Below are 23,549 nucleotides of genomic sequence, written 5' to 3' on the forward strand. Positions count from 1 at the left end.
TTAAGGTCAGAAGGGACCATTATGATCATCTAGTCTGACCCCCTGCACAGTGCAGGCCACAGAATCTCGCCCACCCCTCTTAGAATAATCCTCTCACCTATGTCTCAGATATTGAAGCCTTCAAATACTTTGAAGGCCCCAACATGCAGAGAGTCCTTCAGCTGTGATCTGTGCCCAATGCTACAGAGGAAGGCGAAAAACCTCCAGGGCCTCTGCCAATCTACCCTGGAGGAAAATTCCTTCCTGACCCCAAATATGGCGATCAGCTAAACCCTGAGCATGGGGGCAAGACTCACCAGCCAGACACCCAGAAAGTTCCCTATAGCAACTCCTATCATCCCTCCATTGACCTATTTCCAACTGGTAATGAATGGTCAATTAGTTACCAAGATCATGTTATTTCATCCAACCATCCCCTTATCATAGAATCAGAACTGGAAGAGACCTCAGAAGGTCGTCAAGTCCAGCCCTCCGCTCTAGGCAGGACCAATCCCATCTAAATCAACCCGGCCAGGGCTTTGTCAAGCCGAGACTTAAACACCTCTAGGGATGGAGACTCCACTACTTCCCTAGGTAACCCATTCCAATGCTTCACTACCCTCCTAGTAAAATAGTTTTTCCTAATATCCAATCTGGACCTCTCCCACCACAACTTGAGACCATTGCTCCTTGTTCTGCCATCTGTCACTACTGAGAACAGCCTCTCTCCATCCTCTTTGGAACCTCCCTTCAGGAAGTTGAAGGCTGCTATCAAGTCCCCCCTCACTCTTCGCTTCTGCAGACTAAACAGACCCAAGTCCCTCAGCCTCTCCTCGTAGGTCATATGCTCCAGCCCCCTAATCATTTTGGTTGCCCTCCGCTGGACCCTCTCCAATGCGTCCGCATCCTTTTTGTAGTGGGGGGCCCAGAACTGGACACAGTACTCCAGATGTGGCCTCACCAAAGTCGAGGGCAGCCTGTTCTTTCTTTGCCTTCCTGCTGTGTAAACAGCTCCCAAAGCCAAATTAAGCTGTTTTGACTTAAGAGAAGGAGTTGACCGCAACTGCCGTAGCAGCAGCTGAATTCAACTTTAGCCCTGCTGTGTAGATGTGCCCCGGTTACTTGACCGCTCCTAGCCCCAGGCTCACGAGCCAGAGGCTTCTTGATCACCCCGGCTCTTTCATTTCAAGGGGTTTTGGTTAGCTTGATACGGACTGGGGGTGCTTAGCACATGCACCAATGGGGGGCACTTATCCCCACGGGGCCCCCGCTTTTCTGCTGCAGGCCTGGCTGCAAGGAACCCTGCAGGGAGCCGGGGCTAGCGCCGAACACACCCACGCGCAGGCGGTGGGACGCGTAGCCGCGGGGCACGGCAGGGGGCGCTGTGGGGCACCGTGGGGCGGGGCCGGCTCAGGGAGGGAACGAACGGCGGGGCAGCGTGGTGACGTCACCGCCCCGCCCCCGCCGCTGTGATTCCCGGCAAGCCCCGCCCATGCCGGGCTAGTGGCCAGCGCGGCCACGCCCCCCGCGAGCGCCGCAGACTGGGCGGAACCCACCGCCCCGCCTCCCGCAGGTCCCGTTGGCGCCCCACCACCGCCCCCCCCGACAGGCCCCGCCCCTTCCGGCAGGGGCGGGGCTCTTGGATCTTCGCTGGCGGTACTTCCGCCCGGGTGATGGGGCAACCAGCGGCCCGGGAGCGGGGCCCCCTACATCGCCGGGGAGCGCGCACGGGCCCGCGGGGAGGTAGGAGCCGCGCCTCAGGGGCCTTGCTGGGGGGGGGGCGGGGGATTTGCCCGAGGGGAGGGGGAGCGAGGAGGGGAGGGGGATTTGCCGGGGGGGGGGGGAGGAGGGAGAGGAGGGGAGGGGGATTTGCCGGGGGAGGAGGGAGAGGAGGGGAGGGGGATTTGCCGGGGGGGGGGAGGAGGGAGAGGAGGGGAGGGGGATTTGCCGGGGGGGGGGGAGGAGGGAGAGGAGGGGAGGGGGATTTGCCGGGGGGGGGGAGGAGGGAGAGGAGGGGAGGGGGATTTGCCGGGGGGGGGGGGAGGAGGGAGAGGAGGGGAGGGGGATTTGCCGGGGGGGGGGAGGAGGGAGAGGAGGGGAGGGGGATTTGCCGGGGGGGGGGAGGAGGGAGAGGAGGGGAGGGGGATTTGCCGGGGGGGGGGAGGAGGGAGAGGAGGGGAGGGGGATTTGCCGGGGGGGGGGGGTTTGCCGGGGGGGGGGAAGGGAAGATTGGGCTAGGGAGGGGGCTTTGCTTGGGCCGGGAGCAGGAACTGGCCCCTTTTTTCCAAATCTGTTACCCCATCTTCTGGGGACAGATCTCCCCTCTATCTAATGCCCAGTGTCTAGTAGATGCCTGCTGCTCTCCCTGTGCTGGGGGACAGGGGAAAGTTTTCTCTCTTTATTAAATGTAAAGTACAAGCTGCATTCCCCACCAGCAGCATAGCCCATGACCCCTTAGTCTGTTTCAGTGTGAGCCCCACCTCTGGGAGTGCTGTGGTCACTGCTGGCTGGGTGCAGGTCTGGCTGAGATTGTAGCATATCAGATTAAGAGCAGTACTTCCCCACTCTGTGGTCTAGCGATGATACTGACTTGGTGGTGTAATAATATAGTTTTTTTTCCCCAACACTATAATCCTAAGAACAACAGGCTTGGAAAATAATTACAAAATTCAAACCAACAAAAAGAGTAATTTCTCTGTTTACTGTGTATGGGTCTACGTTGTATTTATTTAAAAAGGCAAAATATTTTTACATGGCGTGTTTTGTAATGTGCCTTGTGTAGGAAGTTCTGCAAAATTGTGCTGAGATTTGCCAGTTTGTTGCACCTTTTGTTGCTGCCTTTGCATGTAGATCCGTATGGATAATTGCTCTGTTGTAAATATGGGACAGGAGATGTTATAGCCACAAAACATTTGGTTTCAAAGGTAGAGCTTCATTTGTAATATGGAGATATGCCTATCTCCAGGGCTCGACAAATTATACAATCTACTCGCCTTTGGCGAGTAGATTGTAACCCGGAAGAGCCGGGTTCCAGCGATCTGCACATGTACAGAACGCCGGACAGCATGGCTGGCAAGCAGGGCTCGCCATGGTTCAGCGAGCCCTGCCTATCTCATGGAGCTGGAAGGAACCTTGAGAGGTCATCGAGTCCAGTCTTCTGCCCTCACAGCAGGACCAAGTACCATCCCTGACAGATTTGCCCCGGATCCCTAAATGGCCCCCTCAGGGATTGAACTCACAACCCTGGGTTTAGCAGGCCAATGCTCAAATCACCGAGCTAGCCCTCCCCCAACTGCATGCTAATTGCAGCCAGTTTGTCACTTTTAACTGAAGGTTTGACTGTTAAAAAAGTGTTTGTTAAAAAAAATTTCTCCCAAGAAATTGCAATTTAGTTGCAGACTTATTTGTAACACATGCTGCCTTGCATTTTTACAAAGCATGACAGTCTTAATTTTAAATATTCCTAGCTTTTGATGACTTGTGTTCATTTTAGTTTTAATTATTTTCTTCAAGTTTTTGTTTATATTAACAATGGTCAGGAGGAAAACTCTTTCCTGGAAAATTTTGATATAAACCAGAGAGGCGGCAAAATGTTCATGTAACTGGTCTACGTCATGCATTCATACAAACATATGCCAAAGTTTGACCGTTATGTTGCTCTGCTCCGTACAACCCTTCCAGTCTATAAGAAGAGCTGATGTAATCTGATTTTATTCTGTTGCCAGATTTTTCAATCAAATTATTTCTAAAGAAAATAAAAGTATCCTTTGGGTAACATGAGGATGTTGCTATCAGGAATGTTGGGACATAGTCAATTAACCGATAAACCTAGCCTTACTGGTTAATCCAAACAACTACCCCCCCCCCCCACCCCTTGCTGCTTCCCACAGGCGGTGTGCTGGGGCAGCCTCTGCTGGCAGGAAGCATGGGGCCTCCACAGACTGGCTGCTCTGTGGGTTGGAGGAGCAGCCTCTGTCTGCGGGAGGCTCGAGCTCCTGGCCGACAGAGGCTGCTGCCATCCAGTGCTGCTGCTGCCGCCGCCTCTGTATTAGAGGCAGCAGCAGGAGGTGACGTGGGGCTCGCCAGGAGTGGGTCCGAGAGCGCACTGGCTGCCAGGCCTTTCCCCAAAGTATTTTAGCAACTGTGTAACCAATACATTTTTTTGCTGCTACACGATTACTAAAATAAACATTATCTAACATCCCTAGTTGCTATTTGCTTGAATAATCATTGTGACAGTCATATTCCAGTTTTTGCTCAAAATACTATGGTAGTTGATGACCTTTGGTGTTTCCTTTTCTGATACGTAGGAGAAAGTCAAACACTTAAATAGTTTAACTGGAAAAACGACAAATAGTCTGGTAGCACTTTATAGACTAACAAAACATGTAGATGGTATCATGGGCTTTCGTGGGCACAACTGAAGAAGTGGGCTGTGCCCACGAAAGCTCATGAAACCATCTACATGTTTTGTTAGCCTATAAAGGGCTATCAGATTGTTTGTTTTGTCATTTTATCTGTACAGATTAACTCGGCTACCCCCGAAGCTTAAATAATTTAGTCATTCTTCCTGAAGGTTCTGTTTGAATAGCAGGGAAGCTTGCTCCAATCCTGCCTGTGCTGTTGTGGTTTGGTGCTTAAACAGAGGAATTGGGTGGGCTTTCCTTGAAGTCATTTACAAGCTTTTTACTCTACTAACTTCTAACTCTTGACGTCATATCTTACAGGTGGTTATTATATTTTCCAACATTGTAAACAAATGGAAGAAAAGGGAAGAGAGAGAGAGGAAGCTTTAATATGTCCCATCTTCTTGTTTTATTGTTTTACGTGTAGTTTGGCTAAGTCATTTTCCTAGGGCTTTCTGCATGACTTTTGCCTATAAACTTCAGCAAAATAGCTCACTCGTGCTCCGATTTCTTTAAAGCTGTCAGCTGAATTCTCAGATGACTCCGTCCGTATTGTGTACTCCATCATGCTGCTGAGTGGCGCATGCACTGTCTCGCAATGTCTCAGCCATTTTCTACCCCAGAGCAAGGGCTGAGCAGGGCTTTTCTGGCTTTGCTCCTTACAGAAGCCAGGGCAAACCAAGCATTAGAAAGGAGAGTAAGGAACCTCCTGTGCTCTCATTAATATCTCCCCTCCCAAAGAAAAGTTCCCAGAAATGCAGAGGAGGAAGAAGCTGGACTCCAGAACAAGAACATGTAAAGGAGGTGGGGAGGAGGGCGGCACTGGAAGCAGTAGAAGAGGTAGGGAGCATAGTATGTAGAGTTGGGAGGGGACAGAGGTAAGACCCAGAAGGAAGGGGGAATAGGAGCAGAGGAGAAATGGACAGAGTGGAGAGAAGAGGACAGTAACTGGGGAGATGATCTGGAGCCAGGGTGAAAAGAGGCAATAGAAACAGAAAGTGGGGCAGGGGAGAGAAAGGATTCATGCTTGTATATCTAGAGCACACTCCCTTGTAGAACCTGGAATTAAGCTCGAGTCAAGACTCAACATTTCTTGTGCTGACTAGCAATTAGCTGTGACGCTCCCTGATAAAGCCCTTATAGAGGCTGGTCCACATGGAGGAAAACAACCTGTTCCTAGCACCGGTTACTCCATGACACGAGTTCAAGAACAGTTCAAGGTCTGAGGCTCTGACTCTGAAGATCTCAACTCAGCTGATAAACCCTACATGGTTCATGGTAGTTCTACCTGATGGAATTCTGTGTGTTCTTTTTTAAAGCACCAGAAATTACACTGAGAAACTCGTGCTTTTGTTTTCTTAAGTAAATCCTGAAAATATAGTGAAATGACCTTCTGCCTTTTGGACAGCTTCTTAAAACTCTTTAAAACAGGATGTAAACCCAGCTGATCCTGTTAGTCCATAGGTTACAGGTAGCTCCTTTATTCACCCTCATAAGCATCTATAATCCCTTAGGCCTGTCCATTTAGGTCCTGGCAGAATGAATGGATGAATATTACATTTATCGGGGCTTCTAACCCAAGTTATTCTTTCCATTATGTGCACTCAGTTGAAGTTTACTTTTTTCCCCTGCCTTTTAGAGGATCCTTTTATATATGGATGTGACCACCTCTTTCATATTTGACACAGATCAGTTTGTTTACATGTCAACATTGATATCAAAGCTCCTTTATACATTATACATACAAGGACTATATATATTGAGTCCTTTCTCAGTTCATAAGTATTGACAGTACTATGTTAAATTCATAAGTCTTAATCTGATCCTGAACCTATTTTATGCATATAGGCTGTTTTGCTGCACTAAGGACTGCACAGTAGAACCCCATGCACTTGCATGGAGCCCCAGTGGATGATGTGAGCCAATTTGTGGGTTAGCTAGTGGAGCATGAGGGTCCTTAAACTTGCACTCATTATGATAATGCCATATGTTCTGGGGTAGCACACATTTTCCAGTCATCTGACACAACATTTTGGGGTTCAGGGGAGATTTAAATAGACTGAAATGTGAGTACTATAGCTTGACATTTTCCACAAGCTGAGATGAGTTGTTTCTCTTCTTGCAAAAAAGGGCCATGTGATCATTGGCCATAAGTGGTTAGGATCTTTGTTCTACTTTTCTGAAAGATGGCACTTTCTGCACTGAATAACCATGATATATAACAAAATAATTAGCGCCAATGAAGCGCCAAAGTTGTGCTTACAGGAATAAATAAATGAGTCCTTAAAATCTGTGTTTTGGATACACAGATGGTTATGCTAGTCAATATGTATTTTCCTTCTAACAGGGAACATCTCCAAAGGAATTGCTTCTTTCTGTTCCGCATAGAATATGTATCTTTTAAAACTGCTTGAACTGAAAGCAGGTTTATTACAAATTGATAAATTCAGTAGAAAGTCTCCAGCATCAAATGGTATTCGCTGGAGTTTTGAAGACCTAACAATTGGGGTAATGTAATCTTAGCACTAAATTCCCTTCTGTACCAGATGAAAGGAAAATAGCTAAAATGACACCAATTTTTTAAAAAAGCTCTAGAGATAACGTCTAGCATTTACAGGCTGGTAAACCTAACTTCAGTACCAAGCAAATTGGTTGAAACTATAATAATGAACAGAATTATCAGACACATAAGTGAATATGATTTGTTAGGGCAGTGTGATCTATTATACCTGCATGTGGTTGTGCAGATCACCAGAGGATGTGCATGCTGCTGCAGTAGTATTGCTGAATGAAAAATCTCCAATAACTGTGCATGGGGCAATCATGCACTGATAGTGGAATGGACGAGTGCAACACATCTCAAAGAACAGCAGTTACCTACCTTTCTGTAACTATTTTTTCTCTGTTTGCTATGTTTGCTATGTAATCTACTTTTTGAAGTAAGAAAAGTAAATACTTGGCACTTAACATAGTGCTTCACGTTTCTGAGTGTTGTACAAATATTAATAGAATGGTACAATAAAAATCAAACGTGTAAGTTACACTATGTGGCATGGGAAGTTGGGTTTCAAAGACCTTTTTCACTGTTTGTGCCTCTAGTTATAACAGTGAATGAAAAGTGTTTTCATGTTTGATTAAAGGCTGAAGGCCAAGCATTTCAGTGTTCAAATAAGCACTGGTCAGCCCATGTGATATAACAGGGTGTATAGAGTCAGCAAGTCGGGGGAGGGCGTGCAGTTGATAGGATAATAACCTATAAGGCTTATTAGTTAATCGTTTATTCAACTACACACTAACATCCCTATGAAGTCCTATGAATGCTTACATTTGGGACCTTCAGAGGGGTAGCCAAGTTAATCTGTAACAGGAAAAACTTAAGCAACAACAAATAGTCTAGTAGCACTTTAAAGACTAACAAAACATGTAGATGTTATCATGGGCTTTCATGGGCAAAACCCGCTTCTTCAGATGACCAGAGTATAATGAGTCCAGATCCAAGGATAAATAAAGCGGCCGGGGGGGGGGGGGGGGAGGAGAAAGAAAGAGACAGAGAGAGGATAAAACTTAAAAAACAACTATCAGTCTAGCAGCACTCTAAGGATCAACAAAACATGTAGATGGTGAGTAGATATTTCAAGTAGTTGCGGGAAGATTACAGTGTTCTCCAACAGGTTTTTGCGTGTTGCTTTTTTGGATATCTGTTTTGAGTCCATTAATTCTTTCCCGTAGAGATTGTCCAGTTTGGCCAATATGCATTGCTGACATTTGATGGCATAGATCATACTAGTGGATGTGTGGTTAAATGATTTGGTGGCTGATGTCATTGGGTCCAGTGATGAAATTGTTACTATAGATGTGTGTGCAGAGTTTGCACCGGGGCTGATTGCAGGGGTGGGTTCCAGAATGATTATGATGGAGGTGTGTTGTGTGGTTCACTGGATAGAATTTGAGGCTCATAGTTGTCTGTAAGCGAGAATAGGCCTTCTCCCAAGGCCTCAGAGTGAGGGGTCATATTCCAGGATAGGTTGTCGATTGTTGATAATGCGTTGGAGGGGTTTAAGTTGCGTTCTGTAGGTGATAAGTGGAATTCTGTTGTTTTTTCTTCTGGGTCTGTCTTGAAGTAGTTCATGTCTGGGTACTTTTTTTGCTCTATTGATCAGTTTTTTTCAGTTCTCCAGGTGGGTATTTCAGTTTTAAAAATGCTCTACATAGGTCCTGTAGGTGTTTTTCTCTGTCTGTGGGGTTGGAGCAAATCTGGTTGTATGTTAGGGCTTGGCTGTATACAGCAGATTCGGAACTGTCTGTGGTGGAAGCTAGAGGCATGAAGGTAAGTGTATCAGTAGGTAGGTTTCTGGTATAGGGTGGTGGAAATTTGTCCATCATTTAATAGTACTGTATTGTTAAGGAAGTGGATTTTTTGTGTGGACTGATCCAGGCTGAGGTTGATGGTGGGGTGGAAGTTGTTGAAATCCCTGTGAAATTCTTTAAGGGTTTTTTTTTCTCATGGGTCCATATGATGAAGATGTCATCAAAGTAGAGTAAGGCTCTTAGGGGGCAAGAGCTAAGGAAGGTTTTGGGAGGTTAGGAGCACTGGTCTGTGTTTTCAGGCTGACTGTTGGTAATTCCAAGAGCACGGTACTTCTGTCACGTTACTGATTTAGGATTATCAGTGGTAAGATATTTAAACATGCACTTCACAAAACAAGTTGTGCTGAACAAAACTGGTTATGTTCTGTTGCATACTGAGGTTTTGCTTTTTTTTAAGTGAGCCATGGATATTTGTGGTTTGAGGGGTCATATTGGGGTAAAATTAAATTGTATCTTTGCAGAGTGGTGACACTTAATAGACTGTAGGTTTTGGGGTTCTTTATTTTGTGCTTAGACCTTAAGCTTTAGTTGCTGTTCAATAACATGTTCTTAGTTGAATCATTAGGAGGAAATGGCATGCAAAAGGGGAGAGTGATAATTGATAATCTGACTCAGTGGAAGGCTTCTGTAAGCTGGTGAGCAAACTAGTTGCAGATACTGCTGCTGTGAGGGGATAACATATTCCAACCCTTTGACATTTAAGTTCTATGCTACCAGTTATTACTCATAGTGGACTTAGCTATTTGGTTTCAGAGATAAAAAAGGCAAGATACCATTCTGACAAAGTACAAGTCCAGTTATTATCTAGGTTACTTCAGTCTCTCAGATTTGTCAGTTTTATGTGCCAAATTACTGTTATAAAATATATAAGTGAAACCAGTTTGATTCTTCAGAGGTAGAAGGATCAGAGTAGAAGTTGCCAAGGAGATTCATAGTCTGTGCAGTTAAAGAATAGAAATTTCTTTAGATGCTAGTTGTGGTCTAACTAGTCAGTTAAGGAGTTCCTTTGATGGATTCCCCAATCAGGAAAGTACTATCCACAATGGGGGAGGTGGGGGGGGGGGGGGGGAGGGAGAGAAGAGGGGAGAATGAGGAAAAAGGAAAACAAACATATCCCGCTGTATTCCACTCAGAGCTGTTTCCCTGCCAGTGCCGGAGAAGAGTAAAGACTCGGTTCCTTCAGGAATCCATCATGCAGATCTGATTTCCTTGGGGAAACACACACACACATGCTGACAGGTAACAGAAAATCCTAAGGTTTTCAGTTTCAAAAGTTTGCTTCAGCTATTCTGCAGACATAAGTTGAAAGTCTTCTTACTTTAATTTCATTTTAGTAACTGTGTCCATCAAATAGACTGCAAGAGTAGGCCAAGGAATTTTTTCCTGAATTAGTTTTTACATTATATTTATGCGTGCAATCACTCTACATTTACTTATGGTTTTTTATTCATTATTTGCGTCAATCTTAGTTTGGAATTTGGAAATACATTACAAAATCTATAAAAAATAAGTTAAAACATATTTTGCATTCGAAATAAATTGATATAGTAAATAAATGAAGTACTATATGTAGTAAATGAACTGAACAAGATTGTTTTCTGGTTGTTGTTCCTTCAAGACTTCGCTAGTTCTATTCTCTCCTACCTAATTTTTATGCACAGATTGGAAGATTCCTGCTTTTTTAACTTGCAGTCAATTTATTTCCAATGATTTACTTGCTGAATTGAGCTAGCTGAATAAACTGAGATGAAGAGCTGTCAAAAGACAGTTTAGCGCTTCAGCAAACTCTGGTTCCAGGAGCTTAGCTAGTGTCTTCTCCCAAGTCAGTGGTTTGACTTTTTGAAACTTCAACAGCAAACATGTCCGGCTAACCATTAATTCTTTTTAAATTATTGATTTATTAATAGATGACATTAAGATCTAAATTTACTTTAAGCTTTCATGATTTTAGATTAAATTTGTAAATAGTTTTATTTTTAGAAAAAAATACCCAATTTAAATGTTAAAAAATTGTATGTTTTCAATTTTTTTAAAAATTCTCCATCTTGGAGCCCTAACCTATATGCCTATTGTCAGTCTGGAGTTGCTTTGTAAATTTACTCCTTTTAAAAATATGTAACATGAATTTGAAAAAAGAGACTAAAGGATCTAGTTACCAAAATTAGGGTTCTATATCCAGCAACAATAATTTGCTTCATAAATATGGGGTTAAGTAAACTTCCTTTCACCCTCTCTCTTTCCTGCTGTCCTCTATTGCAATGGTTCCAACCGCCTGTCTGCAGACCGGTGCCGGTCCGCAAGCCATTGGCTGCCGGGCTGTGGCATGTTGCCAGGCCATGCCCATTTCCCTGGACGATGGCTCGGCGGGACTCTGGAGCAAGGCCCAGTCTGTCCAGAAACCTCCCTTCTCCTCTCCCTGGGATTGTCTCTTCTCCCTGCACCCAGCGCTGTGTTGGCTTCTCTTCATGGCGTTGCCTTGATGTGGGTGTGCTGTCTGTGCCCCGGGGCAGGAGGGGCTGCAGCATGGCGAGTTGCTCACTAGGACCCAGCAGCGGTGGGCAGGGGCCCCCACAGCTGGAGGTGTGTGCTATGCTCATGGTGACTGGGGCCACGTTCTTGGGCCAGATCCCTGAGTAATGGCAGCTCCTGGGCCCCCAGAGCCTGGACTGCCAGCCTGGAGGGGAAATCTCCAGCAGGGCCAGTCCCCCGCTGCTCCCCAGAAGCCTCTCCCAAGGCAGTGCCCCCAGCCCTGGTCAGTCCTGCCCCAGGGTGGGCAGCGCTTGGGGGGGCAGATAAGACACCCCCCCTCCATCCTCTTTGGGAGAGGTGCCCTAGGGCTGCATGGGGAGGGTTTGGTCTCAGGCTGCTCCCAGGGGAGCTGGCTGCAAAACCCTGCCCGGGGCCCAGGGAAGCAGCTGCCAGCTCCCAGTGTGTGCGGGTGGCGGGGGGGAGCCAGCCTCTGGGTAAGTCGGAAGAGGGGCGGGGGGAATAAGGGGGAGCAGGGATGTGTGAGGTGGGGGTTTGAGGGGGATGCAGGAGGTGCTAAAGAGAGGTTGGGGGGATTTTAGGGAAGATTTATGGAGCAGGGGTGCAATGGAGGGAAACTCTGAGGGGGCTCATGGGAGGGGAGACTGGGGGGAAGACTGTGGGAGCAAAGAGCAGCTTGGCTGGGGAAGGGAAGAGAGACAGGGAAGGGGTTGTACAGAAAGAGATGGGGGAGATACAGTGGCAGCTCCCCCATCCCATGGGGCAGGAGGGGGGAGTGGCAGAGAGGTAGCACTTGGGAGCACCAGCTTCTATACCTCTGACAAAATTTAAATTGTTAAATAGGATGCCCCACATGCTCCCCTGCCTCTGTGGGTGTCCCCTCCCTGCAACTCCCTCCCTCTGCAGGCACCAGTCACCTATGGGAGTTTGTGAATTTTTTTTAGTTTTGTAGATGTCTGCAGACTCCGATCCATTACAACCACATGCATTGCGTGCATACAGATGCAATGTAAAATAACATGTTGATCTCTTAAAAATTTATTACCATAATGAATATGCAAATATAACGTTACCCGGTCTTGCCAAAAGTTTGTGAATGGGTTTGCTTGTCTGTGGTATATAAAAAAGGTTTAGAATCACTGTTCTCTTGTACTTCCTTTACTTATCTGTTATGTATTATAAATATTTGCACATCATTTGTCAGTTGTATTTGAGGACTGGATTAATACTCAAAGCTGAGAACGCGTTGCCTTTGTTCGCTGTACGTGTTACTAGGTTCTAAACTATGGTGAAATTGATATTCTAGATGCAGAACTTCTTTGCTTGCTGATCAGTGTCTGGGTGAACAGGCAGGCTGACAGGAATAGTGAAAACACTATGAGAAATAAACTGCATGTGTTTGGTATTCAGTCACCTTTAATTTAGTTTTTCAAACTTTTCTTGTGAAAGAAATCTGCGGGGAAAATGGCTAGGTAATAGGAAAAGAGTCTTTTCATCCCTGGTCATTGGAATCCACCTCTCCTCAGTAGCGATCAAAAGTTATTGCCATAAACTAGTAGTTTGGTGATTTGGGTTCAGCTCCCAGTATACAAGTGTTAGATACAATCACGGCTACCTAGTTGGTCATTTTGTTGGTGGAGTGACCGGAGTGGCCCGGTTATTGAACGCTCAGGAAAAATGAGAGCATCCCTCAGGATGGATTGAGGCATGAAAGCAGGAGACGGTTGCCGCTGCTGCTGACCGTTGTGTGACTGGAGCATTGTGCTGGCAGGGCTGCCACTCTGGCAGTTTTCATGAGCACAAAATTCACAGTTGAAAAGATGGTAAACATGAAAGAGAACCAAATTCCTGGCAGTTGGACACTGACATTTTTTACTTTAGCTTCTGGAAGCTACAAATAGGTTCTTTTACGTGAGCATGGGTTATTTTTATTGTGAATGTTAAAATAGCCTAATACGAATACTAAATTAGGGGAAAAGGAGCCTTTGTAATTCAAACAAACAAACTGTACCAAAATTAATTATAACTGTTGAAATTAGCAATAAGTGGTGGGGGGGGGGGGGAGGAGGAAAAGCCACTTCAAAAGGGGGTTTGCTTTTCCTATAGTCTTGTTTATCCTCCTGTGTCCAAGCTCAGTTTTCCCTCGGTCTCTTGTGCATTTGAAATTAGTAAGCAGCTCCTATCACTTGCACCGTTCTTTAAATGTAGACTTTTCCCAAAGTACAACCTTGTCAGTACTGACCTTTAATGTATTGAAATTGCATGTTCAGCATTAAGAAGTCACTCTTATTACATGGAGTAATAATGGGGGTGATATTTGCCCTGCAATATCAGAGGGAGAGGTGTTGCTGTCTAGTGTTATAATTATTGATAAAATTTCCAACAGAGTTCTCTGGGATTCAGCAAGATTTTTTGACTTCATCCTGTGGACTTGCTTTCTGACGAGGAAAATCAGTGGATGTTTGAATGAATTCTTGACGAGTCTAAGTTGACTGTTTCTCAAAGCCTTTCTCAATGTATGTTTTTTTCCTCTTGTATTGCCTTTCTATTTCTGAGCTGGAAAAATTGGAAGCATGGGTTAGTGATAGAAAAACAATTTGTAAATGTTAATACAAGATGTTTTACAAAACAAAATTCCTGTAATAATTAGTTTGGAATTAATGATCCATATAATGCATCCTGCTGCTAATAGCTGTGTATTGAACAGAAAAAGTAAGGTTGTTTTGATTTGAAAATATTATAACTTTATACTGAACAAGCAGCAGGGAGCTAGTCAACATCTGGAGCGATCCCTTTTTACTATGACCTTTGTACATAACTTATTTGAAAAAAGTTAGATTGGATAAAGTTAGCTCTGTTCCTATAAAATTGTAGATTTAGGAATGTCAGATAAACTGCCATTGATAAAGCAAACCAGAATCATAGCTCACCTGCTTGAATTTATCATTACTGAGTAATAATGATGATCTGCATAATGCCAGTCCTCAAAATGGTGTAGAAAAGTTAATCAGTACACACATCCTGTTACTTTACCTCTGCACACCAGGAGTGCATGGCAAAAGATTCCCAGTAATGCATTATGGATGCTCTGGCCACCATTTGAATCAAGGAATTTAATTAGCTTTGTGTAGGTATTAACTGTATATGCAGCATTTTATTTGTGATATTAAATCTTTGCATTAAAGAGATACTGTCAGCTTGTAACCTAACACATGAATAGCTTCAGGTGCTACACCTGGTCAGAGCATGGTCCTTCTGCACATATGGTTCTATTTTCCTATTCTTCATGTTTTTCTCCCCTCTGTTGCTATGTGAGATCAACTCAAGCAAAAAGAGAAAATGGATTGATTATACAGGGTCACGATGCGATTAGATGCAAACTAAAAACCAGAACTTTTTGACGTAGCATTCATGATCACTAAGTTGTGTAACAATACCTGATGTAATTATTTTAGGAAGTAATGTGATTGTTTCCAATGACACTTTATATGGAAATATGAGTGAGAACCCAACACTTCCTGGAGTGCATATCCTCAAGAAGTCACATAAAAATTGGGGTTGAAATAATCATTCCTCTGTCATTGTCTGCTTCAGGTCATTAAGCTTGGGTAGCTTAATATTGTTTTTTCTTAGAGAGAGATTTAATTTGTGGCTTGATATTTGCAAAGTAAAATGTATATTATGTTATCTAGTAACATGTTAGACAGATAGTGTAATACATATATCTTGGGTTTCTCCATGACTGATTTTTAGAAATTAATTTCCCCACTTCTATAGTTCTTGCTTACTCATTTAATGGTACCTGTTACTTCTGTTTTGTTCAGTTTTGGGCCATGTACTACACAGAACCCCTCATGCAAAGTGCATACATAAGTATGTTCTTCGATGAAGAAGACATGCTGCTGATTTTGAGAGTTCTTAAGTATTCCATAAACTTTCTCTCTCTTCCCCCCCCCCCCCCCCACCAATTTTTTTAAAATCTTCATTAGGTTCTTCTAGGAAGGTCTTTCTGAATTTCTTTTCCTTAACTTTTAATTATATGATTTATTATACTAGCCTTCAAAAATATTTCAACTTCTGGGAGAACTTTTAACGGTCTTATATTGATAAAAAGATGTTGGGATAATAGCCAATACAAAATTATTCTTCATACCCACATTTTTAGGTGGGTTGGCAAATTAGTAATACAGGCAGTCCCCGACTTACGCGGATCCGACTTATGTCGGATCCGCAGTTACGAACGGGGCTGCCCCGGAGTACACGGACTGCGGGACCTTGCGGTCCCGCCGCCCGTGTACTCCGGGCGAGAAAAGCTGCTCCGCATCTCCCTGGTCTGCAGACCAGGAAGACGCGGAGCAAAGCCGCTGCCCGAGCCCCCGCAGCTTTGCAAAGCCTCGGGGAAGCCGGCAGCGGGACAGCCCAGACACCCCGCGGCTGTCCCGCTGCCGGCATCCTCAGAGGCTTTGCTTCCCGTCTCCCTGGTCTGCTGGTCTCCAGCAGACTAGGGAGACTGGGAGCAAAGCCGTGGAGGACCCAGGCAGCGGGACCGCGGTGCGTCTCGGTCCGCCGCCCATATCTTCCTGGTCTGCTGGGGGGGGGGAGGGGCGCAGCTAGTACGCCCCCCCCCCCCCCCCCAGCAGACTAGGCTTTTCTCCGGACGCCTGTGGCAGAGCAGCTGGGGCGCTGCCGGTTGGTCCCGCAGCGCCGCTCTGGGCGCTACTGGACCAACCCAGCAGCACCCCAGCTGCTCTGGTCCTGATTCAGCCGCTGCTGGTCAGTTTCAGCAGCGGCTGAATCAGGACGCCTGGGGCAGAGCAGATGGGGTGCTGCTGGGTTGGTCCAGTAGCGCCGAGGAGCGGTGCTACTGGAGCAACCCAGCAGCACCCCAGCTGCTCTGCCCCAGAGGTCCTGATTTAGCCACTGCTGAAACTGACCAGTGCTGACTACAGGAAGCCCGAGGCAGAGTTGCTCTGCCCCGGGCTTCCTGGAATCAGCTGCTGATCAGTTTCAGCAGCAGCTGACTTGGGGACGCTTGGGGTTCTTAAGTTGATTCTGTATGTAAGTCAGAACTGGCGGTCAGTTTCAGCAGCGGCTGAATCTGGCGTCAGTTCCGACTTACATACAGATTCAACTTAAGAACAAACCTACAGTCCCTATCTTGTACGTAACCCGGGGACTGCCTGTATTCCATAGTCCAAAAGGAGTGCTGTGCATATTGGAAGTTTTCCCAATAACATAAATCTGCTTTTCCTTTATGTAATATCATTAATGCTGGTTCTGTCTCACTTTTAAAAGAAGTTGTGGATTTTTTGGAATTGGACGTAACACTTGTTTCATAGTTATATTTAAGAAAATTGAACCGCTTAAATGATTGTTGCAGCAATGTAAAACAATTTGAAGTATCTGTCAGTATCTGACTAGATGTTATGTAGTTGAAATGAATAATTTAAATATGCTTGCTTTCTGTGCAAATGTGGGAAACTGAGCTGAAGTGGATTTCCATCAGTTCTGTCAGGCAGAGTGGGGGGAGCTCTGACTTATAGGGAGTAGGTAGCAGACAATGAAAAAGGAAAATAGCTTATGTAGTGCAGTGGGTTAACAGCAGTGTATAATTGAGGATATATATGTTCAACTCTGAACGGAGAATAAATTAAAAACAGCGGATCTCATCATATTTTCTCTTTCTGTATATCACAAGCAGAACGCAGCTAGACACAACACTGTCTTAAGGAGAGAGATCAGGACTGAAAGAGCAGTGTGTTTTAGGTCAGGACTGATGAGTGAATGGTAAAGTTGCATAGGGAAGTTTGCATGGTGTTGCATGGTATTACCTATATTTTTACCTGGCTTACAAATTGCACACAGCAGAAGAGTGCTGTAATTAAATCCATGTCTAAACAGAAAAGTTTTTGTTATTGGAAAACAAACCAAACACACTGATACCATTATGTAAGAACTAAGTTATGCTTTAGAAAATAGAATGGGGAAATAAATGTGATTAGGGAATAATTATGTTCCGGTTTAGCAGTAGTTCAGTACCGTCTGTTCTATCACTTCTTTTAAATACTGTATCTAGAATTCTACAAAATACTTTACAAGGATTCAGGAATTGAATCTTAAAATTCCTTAAGTATCCAAAATAATAAGTAGGATTAGCAAATATTATGAAGTGTTTATAAATAAGTATTAGAGCTTTATTATTTTTTTAACTGTAAAAAATACTTTAAATTTTATTCAAGTAACTGAGTACACAGTGTGGTTAATGTGTGTGAAGTAATTATTCAGGAATTTATCTCTCTGTGGTATGTAATTAATGTATTTTATTGGCAGGTAAAAAGTAAGACAATGGCAGGCAACAATCAGCTTTGCATCCGACGTTGGACTACTAAGCACGTAGCCAAGTGGCTAAAGGAAGAAGGCTTCTGCGAGTATGTGGACATTTTATGCAACAGACACAGACTGGATGGAATTACATTATTGACACTGACGGAATATGATTTGCGATCCCCTCCTTTGGAAATCAAAGTCCTGGGGGATATCAAAAGACTAATGTTGTCAATACGCAAATTGCAGAAACAGTATCTTGAGGTGTTAGAAGAGTTGGGTTATACCAGTGATAGCCCTATTGGCACAATGACGCCTACCGTTGGCTCCCTTCAAGGTACGGATTGGTTTTGTAATGGTGAAGTACCACGGGACTGTGGACCAGTTACTGACCTGAATGCTGATCAGTATCAATACACAAATGGGAAAAACAAACATTCTATGCGAAGACTGGACCCTGAGTACTGGAAAACAGTCTTAAGTTGTGTATATGTTTTCATAGTGTTTGGCTTTACATCATTTGTCATGGTTATAGTACATGAGCGAGTACCAGACATGCAGACATATCCACCTCTACCAGACATATTTCTAGACAGGTAAGTACTTGTTCAGAAACAGAACGATGGTGTCAAATCACAAAATTCTTACACCTTTTTATAGATGCTATTTTGAATTTAAATACTTTTCATAATCAACCTTCAATATCTAAGTCTTGTCATTGGGACATCACATTTCTAAATGTATTAGCCGACAGTTTAGTTTGAAATGTGCTCCAATTTCAAGAGATTGAAGGAATATAAATTTAAGTCTTTTGTGCACAAAGAAATTGAGCTGTTAACTTTACTGTTACTACTGTACAATTGGATCTTTAATGAAAACTGCTGTGATTAGTTTTACTTCCTTAGCTAAATGGTTACTTAAAAGATGTGTATGTTACCTGACTAGACTGTCCCTCCTTCCCACACTCCAAGTAAATTGATTAGTAAAGAATCATAACTCCCCATTATTGAAATCTCTTAACTGACAATAGTTGTTGTTTATCATATTGCAGATAGAGCTTTCATTAACTAGAGGTACAAGATCTTCTTCTTGAGTACTGCTTCGGTCATGTTTTTAAAACCTATTCCCCTGGGGAATTGGGATACTTTACTTCTAGGTGACTTACGGTGTAGTGCTGCCCTTTCTTCTTTTCTGTGTAATAGCTGTACAGTTTAATTTAGTTTGTGCTGGTGCTTCACAAAACAGAACTGTAAGTAAATTGCAATTGATGGCAAATGAATGTTGCAGAGTTGGGAGCAGAGGAAGAGTATGGACAGAAAGCAAGGCACTGAACTGGGGAAGTGGAAGAGATGGTATTTTAGACTAAGTGCTCTGAGGAAGTAACTGTGTACTTTGTGTATGAACAATATCTGCATGTTATGGATGTTACTGGAACACGGAGTGATAAGAGTTTTGGGATGGACCGACAAGCCTCTGTAGTGAGGTTATTTAAAAATGTTTATAATAGGCTGGTCCAAACCAGAAGTGGTGTATGTGTGGTCCCCACAACAAGTTGATACTATTCAGTGTCTGTTCAAGTCATTTTTCAGAATTGCAGAATTTGTTCTCTGAATCTCATTCTTTGAGGCACGCAGTACTTGTACAAGATTACAGCCACTTCTGTGCACTCAAGTGCAGATGTTTCCCTTTAAAACATTTTCAGCCATGCAGTTTTCTGCCACCTTGTGATAATCTTTGAAGTAGCTATGCAATGTGTTTAGCATGCTGAAGAGAGATGACAGTCCTCGACAACTGGAATGCTGGAGAACTAAAGCAACCTAAATGTTAATACCAGGTTCAGTTTTATTTGTAATTGATACTCCAAGCTCACTTTTCTTTCTGGGTAGGATGAAACTGAACTGCTTCCTGCTAGACCATACATCTGCAGTGGAGAAAGCTTTATTGTAACCAAGCAATGTTTTTATCCTCCTTTACCCTATGAATGGGATAAAGTTTGTGGTTAAAACCGGAGACTAAAGAATTATAAGCTGCAAATGTAGATGAGGCTAAATGTCTGTCCATCTGCTAATCACTGAAGACCAAATACAGTTGTCACAACTACAGTGATTAAACTATGTTGCTAATCTATAATGTATTTCTCCAACTCCCTTTGTTCTGTATTGGTTTAAACAAAATGTTTCTTATTCCCCTTTTATCACTTGTTAGGGGCTGGGATACTTCACAATAATTTGGCTAAGACTTTGAAAGGAGCTGAGGGAGGTTTCTAAGATTGTTTACATTGGACATTATTTTGTGGTTGGCTGCTCAGCAGATGTGATAAGGAACATCAGGTCTGCTGATGTAGAAATCTTGTAGTGATCAGCTGTTGTTTTCCACCTTTAGCCAAGAGGTATAACTGGTCTGTGCCTGAATGTCTGAATATTCTAATTCTGCATTTAGCAAATGGTTGTGGTAAGCAGCTGTTGATAAGCAGCCCAGGCATTTCTTAAACATGGGTATTACCATAAAGTTTGGACTGGTATAGGAAGTTGTTTGGAGAATGCATAGAGGCATTTGTTTAACAGAGTATCTATGATAGCTGGACTGAGTGCTAGTAAGAGAGCCATTAAGTCTAGGGGAGTGATCATGTCTCTTTCTTTGATTGCCAATTTGTGAAAGTTGTTTTAGAACAATGTTGTGAAACACAATTGGCAGGTAGGCTATCCCTCTAACTATGGCGACTTTCTGGCTTGGGTGGGGGGAACTTTCTCAGTGCTCTTACGTCCCTGCTTCAGCTGTGGTCACACTTGAATTCCTACACTTTAATTTTAGAAGCGTAGACAAAGCCTACAAACACATGCAGTAATAGTGGCCATCTTGTAGACTGTGCAGCACTACTTTTAATGTCACCAGAAATTAAATATATATATTTTTAAATCTGGAGAGAGCAACTGCTAGAGCTAGTTTGTTTCATGTGAGTTCAGTGTGGAATAAATGCTCCATTCCAAGAAATTCACACACTATATGCTACAGACTTATAATAAAATGCCCCCAAATAAAATATGGTCTTTATCGGGAGGGGCTGAGTCCTGCAGCCTTTAGTCTTTACTTCACAGGTAGCTTCAACACAGTCAGTGGGACCAATTGGGTGAATAAAAGCTGCACAGTATGACGTGGATTTAGACATTACTCAGCAAGTGATGAGCAAAGGGAGAATGACGGTTGTGACAAGACTGAATACGAGCATGTGTTCCCATACAGAAGCACTGTAATCACAGTGCTGGGAAGGGCCAGGGTGGTGAATGGTAGGGAGCAGAAACAACCCAAACATTGTCATAGGATTACAACAGAGCCAGTGTCTGAGTAATGGCTTTTTTTTACCTTTGTGTTGCAAAGAGGACATGTGACTCTGAGAAAAAGCTCCAGCTGAACTCTGTAGCAATTTCTGTTCTGATGAGATTGGGAAGTGCAAATTACTGGCAGTACAAGTGCTCTGGGAAAGGAACGTTGGCGAGCAAGGCTGGCGAGGTTCAGACACAATCATTCTATAGTTGAAATCTAATTTAAAAAAATGCTTTGTAACTTCTCAACAATTCACTGATCTACAAAAGACGGGGCACCAAGGGGACAGAAACTGACTTGAAGTGGCTTTTGTTGGAGAGGGTTTATTCTGCAGCTAGCAACAGCTTACCATTTAGCTTTCTAAATTTTTAACTGATACCCCAAGAGTACTGAATGGAGAATTTTTATGTGACTCTCTTCCCCCTCCCCAATAAAACCGCAGCAACATAGCAGTGCACCTCAGAGTCTGGATCTGCAGACTTAAACATGAGTTATAGTGCTAAGAATAGCTGTGTAGATGTTTGGGCTCCTATACGTTTCCCCTGGCCCTCAGAGCCTGAGACGAAACATCGACATGGCTTTTCTTAGCGCCCGGGATATTCTGATTTGGAGACATGCCCTTGGTGGTTTCTCTCATATGTGGGAGAAATACCAAATACACAAACTGTTGTTCAGCGTAATTGTACAGCAAAGGCACAGTGATCCTTGTATATTACGTAGTGTTGAGCATGTTTCACATACTTTTAAAATAATAGCTTTTCAAATATGAAAGTTGTTGGTTAATTAAAGTGTATTTCTGCAAAAACAGGAGATTAATAGTATTCTGGGTTTTATTTCACGCCCTGCTTACTGATTGTGACTTTGGAAAAGTTGCTTAACTTCAAAGCTTTAAACTTAAAAAACAACAAATGGTCTGGTAGCACTTTATAGACTAACAAAACATGTTCAAAGCTTTAGTTTATCTACCTCATGTAGGTGGTGTGACATTTCTTTCCCACTGCATATATCTTGACTGAGATTTTCAAAGGAGTTCAGGACTTAGGTGCTATTGAAATTCAGTAAGCACTGGAAATCTAACCCTGGCGTCTCTGAAAATTCCAGTATATAAACTTTAGGAAAACGTTAAAACTATACCAAATGTATTCTATTAGTCCTGTATATGTGAGTTTCTTAACATTAGGAAGAGAGAAGGACGAGAATTGAAGAAATAGTTAGGACCACTGCTCTGAGCCACACACCAAGTGCCTCTCCTGACTAGTGTATACCAAACATGTTGGAAATAATGAACTTCAACTAAACGATTACATTAACAAGAGCTGTATTTAACCTATTACCTTTGGACAAAACTCCCACTGCGACGAATGAAGATCTTTTGTCGATCAAGTCGGCTTGAAAACCTAGTCACCGTACCTAGGATGTTTTTATATTTGCAGTCCAAGTGGATAACCCTCTGACTTGCAAAGGGCTGTGGGGCTGCTGCATCTTTTCTCAGGAGAGTAGGAAGCTGGGGAATTACAGCTCCAAGTGCTATTGATCCTTTTTAGAAAAAATGGGGTTGCAAGTAGGGATGTAATAGTGTAGTCGATAAATCGATAAGCAGAAGCTTATCAGTTAATGCTATAGACTACATGCATTCCTCCTCCCCTGCCAGTAAATTTTTTAGCAGGCTGGCCAGCAGCTGGGTCCAGGACCTATCTCCACTGCAACTCTGCATTTAAAGAATATTAGGAACCATACAAGCAGGTAGTCCGACTTGCGCTGGGTCTGGGAGCTCAATCCCAGACAGAGGCAGCAGCACAGGGCGACAGGCAGCTGGTCCAGGAGGGGAGCTGGTTTTTAAACTGGCTCCCCTCGCAGACCAGCTCACGCCTGGCGCCCTTCACTGCTGCCTCTGATACAGAGACAGCAGCGTGGAGTGGCAGGGGCCTCCTTGGGAGTGAGGCTGGACTGCACTGGCTGCCGGCCCCACCCCCGGGGGTTGTTGAAGAGTTAAGTAACCGATAATTCATGAGGTTAATCGACTGTTCAGTTAACCGATATTTAATATCCCTAGTTGCAAGGAGTCAGGAACCCAAATGAAGCTGATAGGTTGAGTTGCAGGATTGGAGGAGAGAGCAAGCAGATAAATAACAGGAGAAATAGTGCATGGGGATGTTATGGGGAAGGGAAGGATGGGGCAGAAAACCACGTGGGGTAATACCAAAAGATCCGTTGGGGGTGGAGAGGGAAGAAGCAGGAATAGACTAATGGTACTGCAGGTAATAATGCACTAGTAGCATTTTTCTTAGAAAATGAGTGGCATGAAGTGAGGAAGGAAATGGGGGAGTTTTAAAGAAAGAGGCCTTGTAACGTATTATAAATGAAAAGCCGACACTGTGCTGAAGTATAGACGAGTGCACAATAAGCTGTGCACGGTCCTCTTATAAATTACAGAGGGTTTTGTTTTGAGCGAATGGTAGCTTGGGTCCCTTTCCACATGGTTAGTGTATTGAGTCTTCATGTTACAGTCCTGCAATATGAACTCTGCCTACACTCTACAATATGAACTCTGCCTAATTTCGCCTTTATCACAGAATGAGTTTGGTCCTGTCCTCCTGCTTTAAAAATGACATTGAAATTGAAGTGTTGTAAGAACTTTATGCTGATTGGGTTTTTATGGCAGTT

General features: G+C 43.8%; 1 protein-coding gene across 4 annotated transcripts in view; it reads left to right on the top strand.

Annotated features, from left to right (window-relative positions):
• Positions 1-1,567: 1,567 nt before the first annotated feature.
• SAMD8 (sterile alpha motif domain containing 8) overlaps positions 1,568-23,549 on the top strand; it is a 35,213-nt gene continuing 13,231 nt past the window's right edge. Inside the window, exons 1-3 of one of the 4 annotated variants that reach the window (XM_075934697.1) lie at positions 1,602-1,722; positions 13,627-13,756; positions 17,571-18,160. In XM_075934697.1, the coding sequence (XP_075790812.1) occupies positions 17,586-18,160 (575 nt within the window). In that variant the 5' untranslated portion in view covers positions 1,602-1,722; positions 13,627-13,756; positions 17,571-17,585. Of the gene's footprint in view, positions 1,723-9,895; positions 9,993-13,626; positions 13,757-17,570; positions 18,161-23,549 lie in introns of those variants that run through there. The other 3 variants (XM_006126341.4, XM_075934696.1, XM_006126340.4) reach the window with 3 other exon arrangements.

This window comes from Pelodiscus sinensis, chromosome 8, assembly GCF_049634645.1.
Source record: "Pelodiscus sinensis isolate JC-2024 chromosome 8, ASM4963464v1, whole genome shotgun sequence".
Classification (NCBI taxonomy): Eukaryota; Metazoa; Chordata; order Testudines; family Trionychidae; genus Pelodiscus; species Pelodiscus sinensis.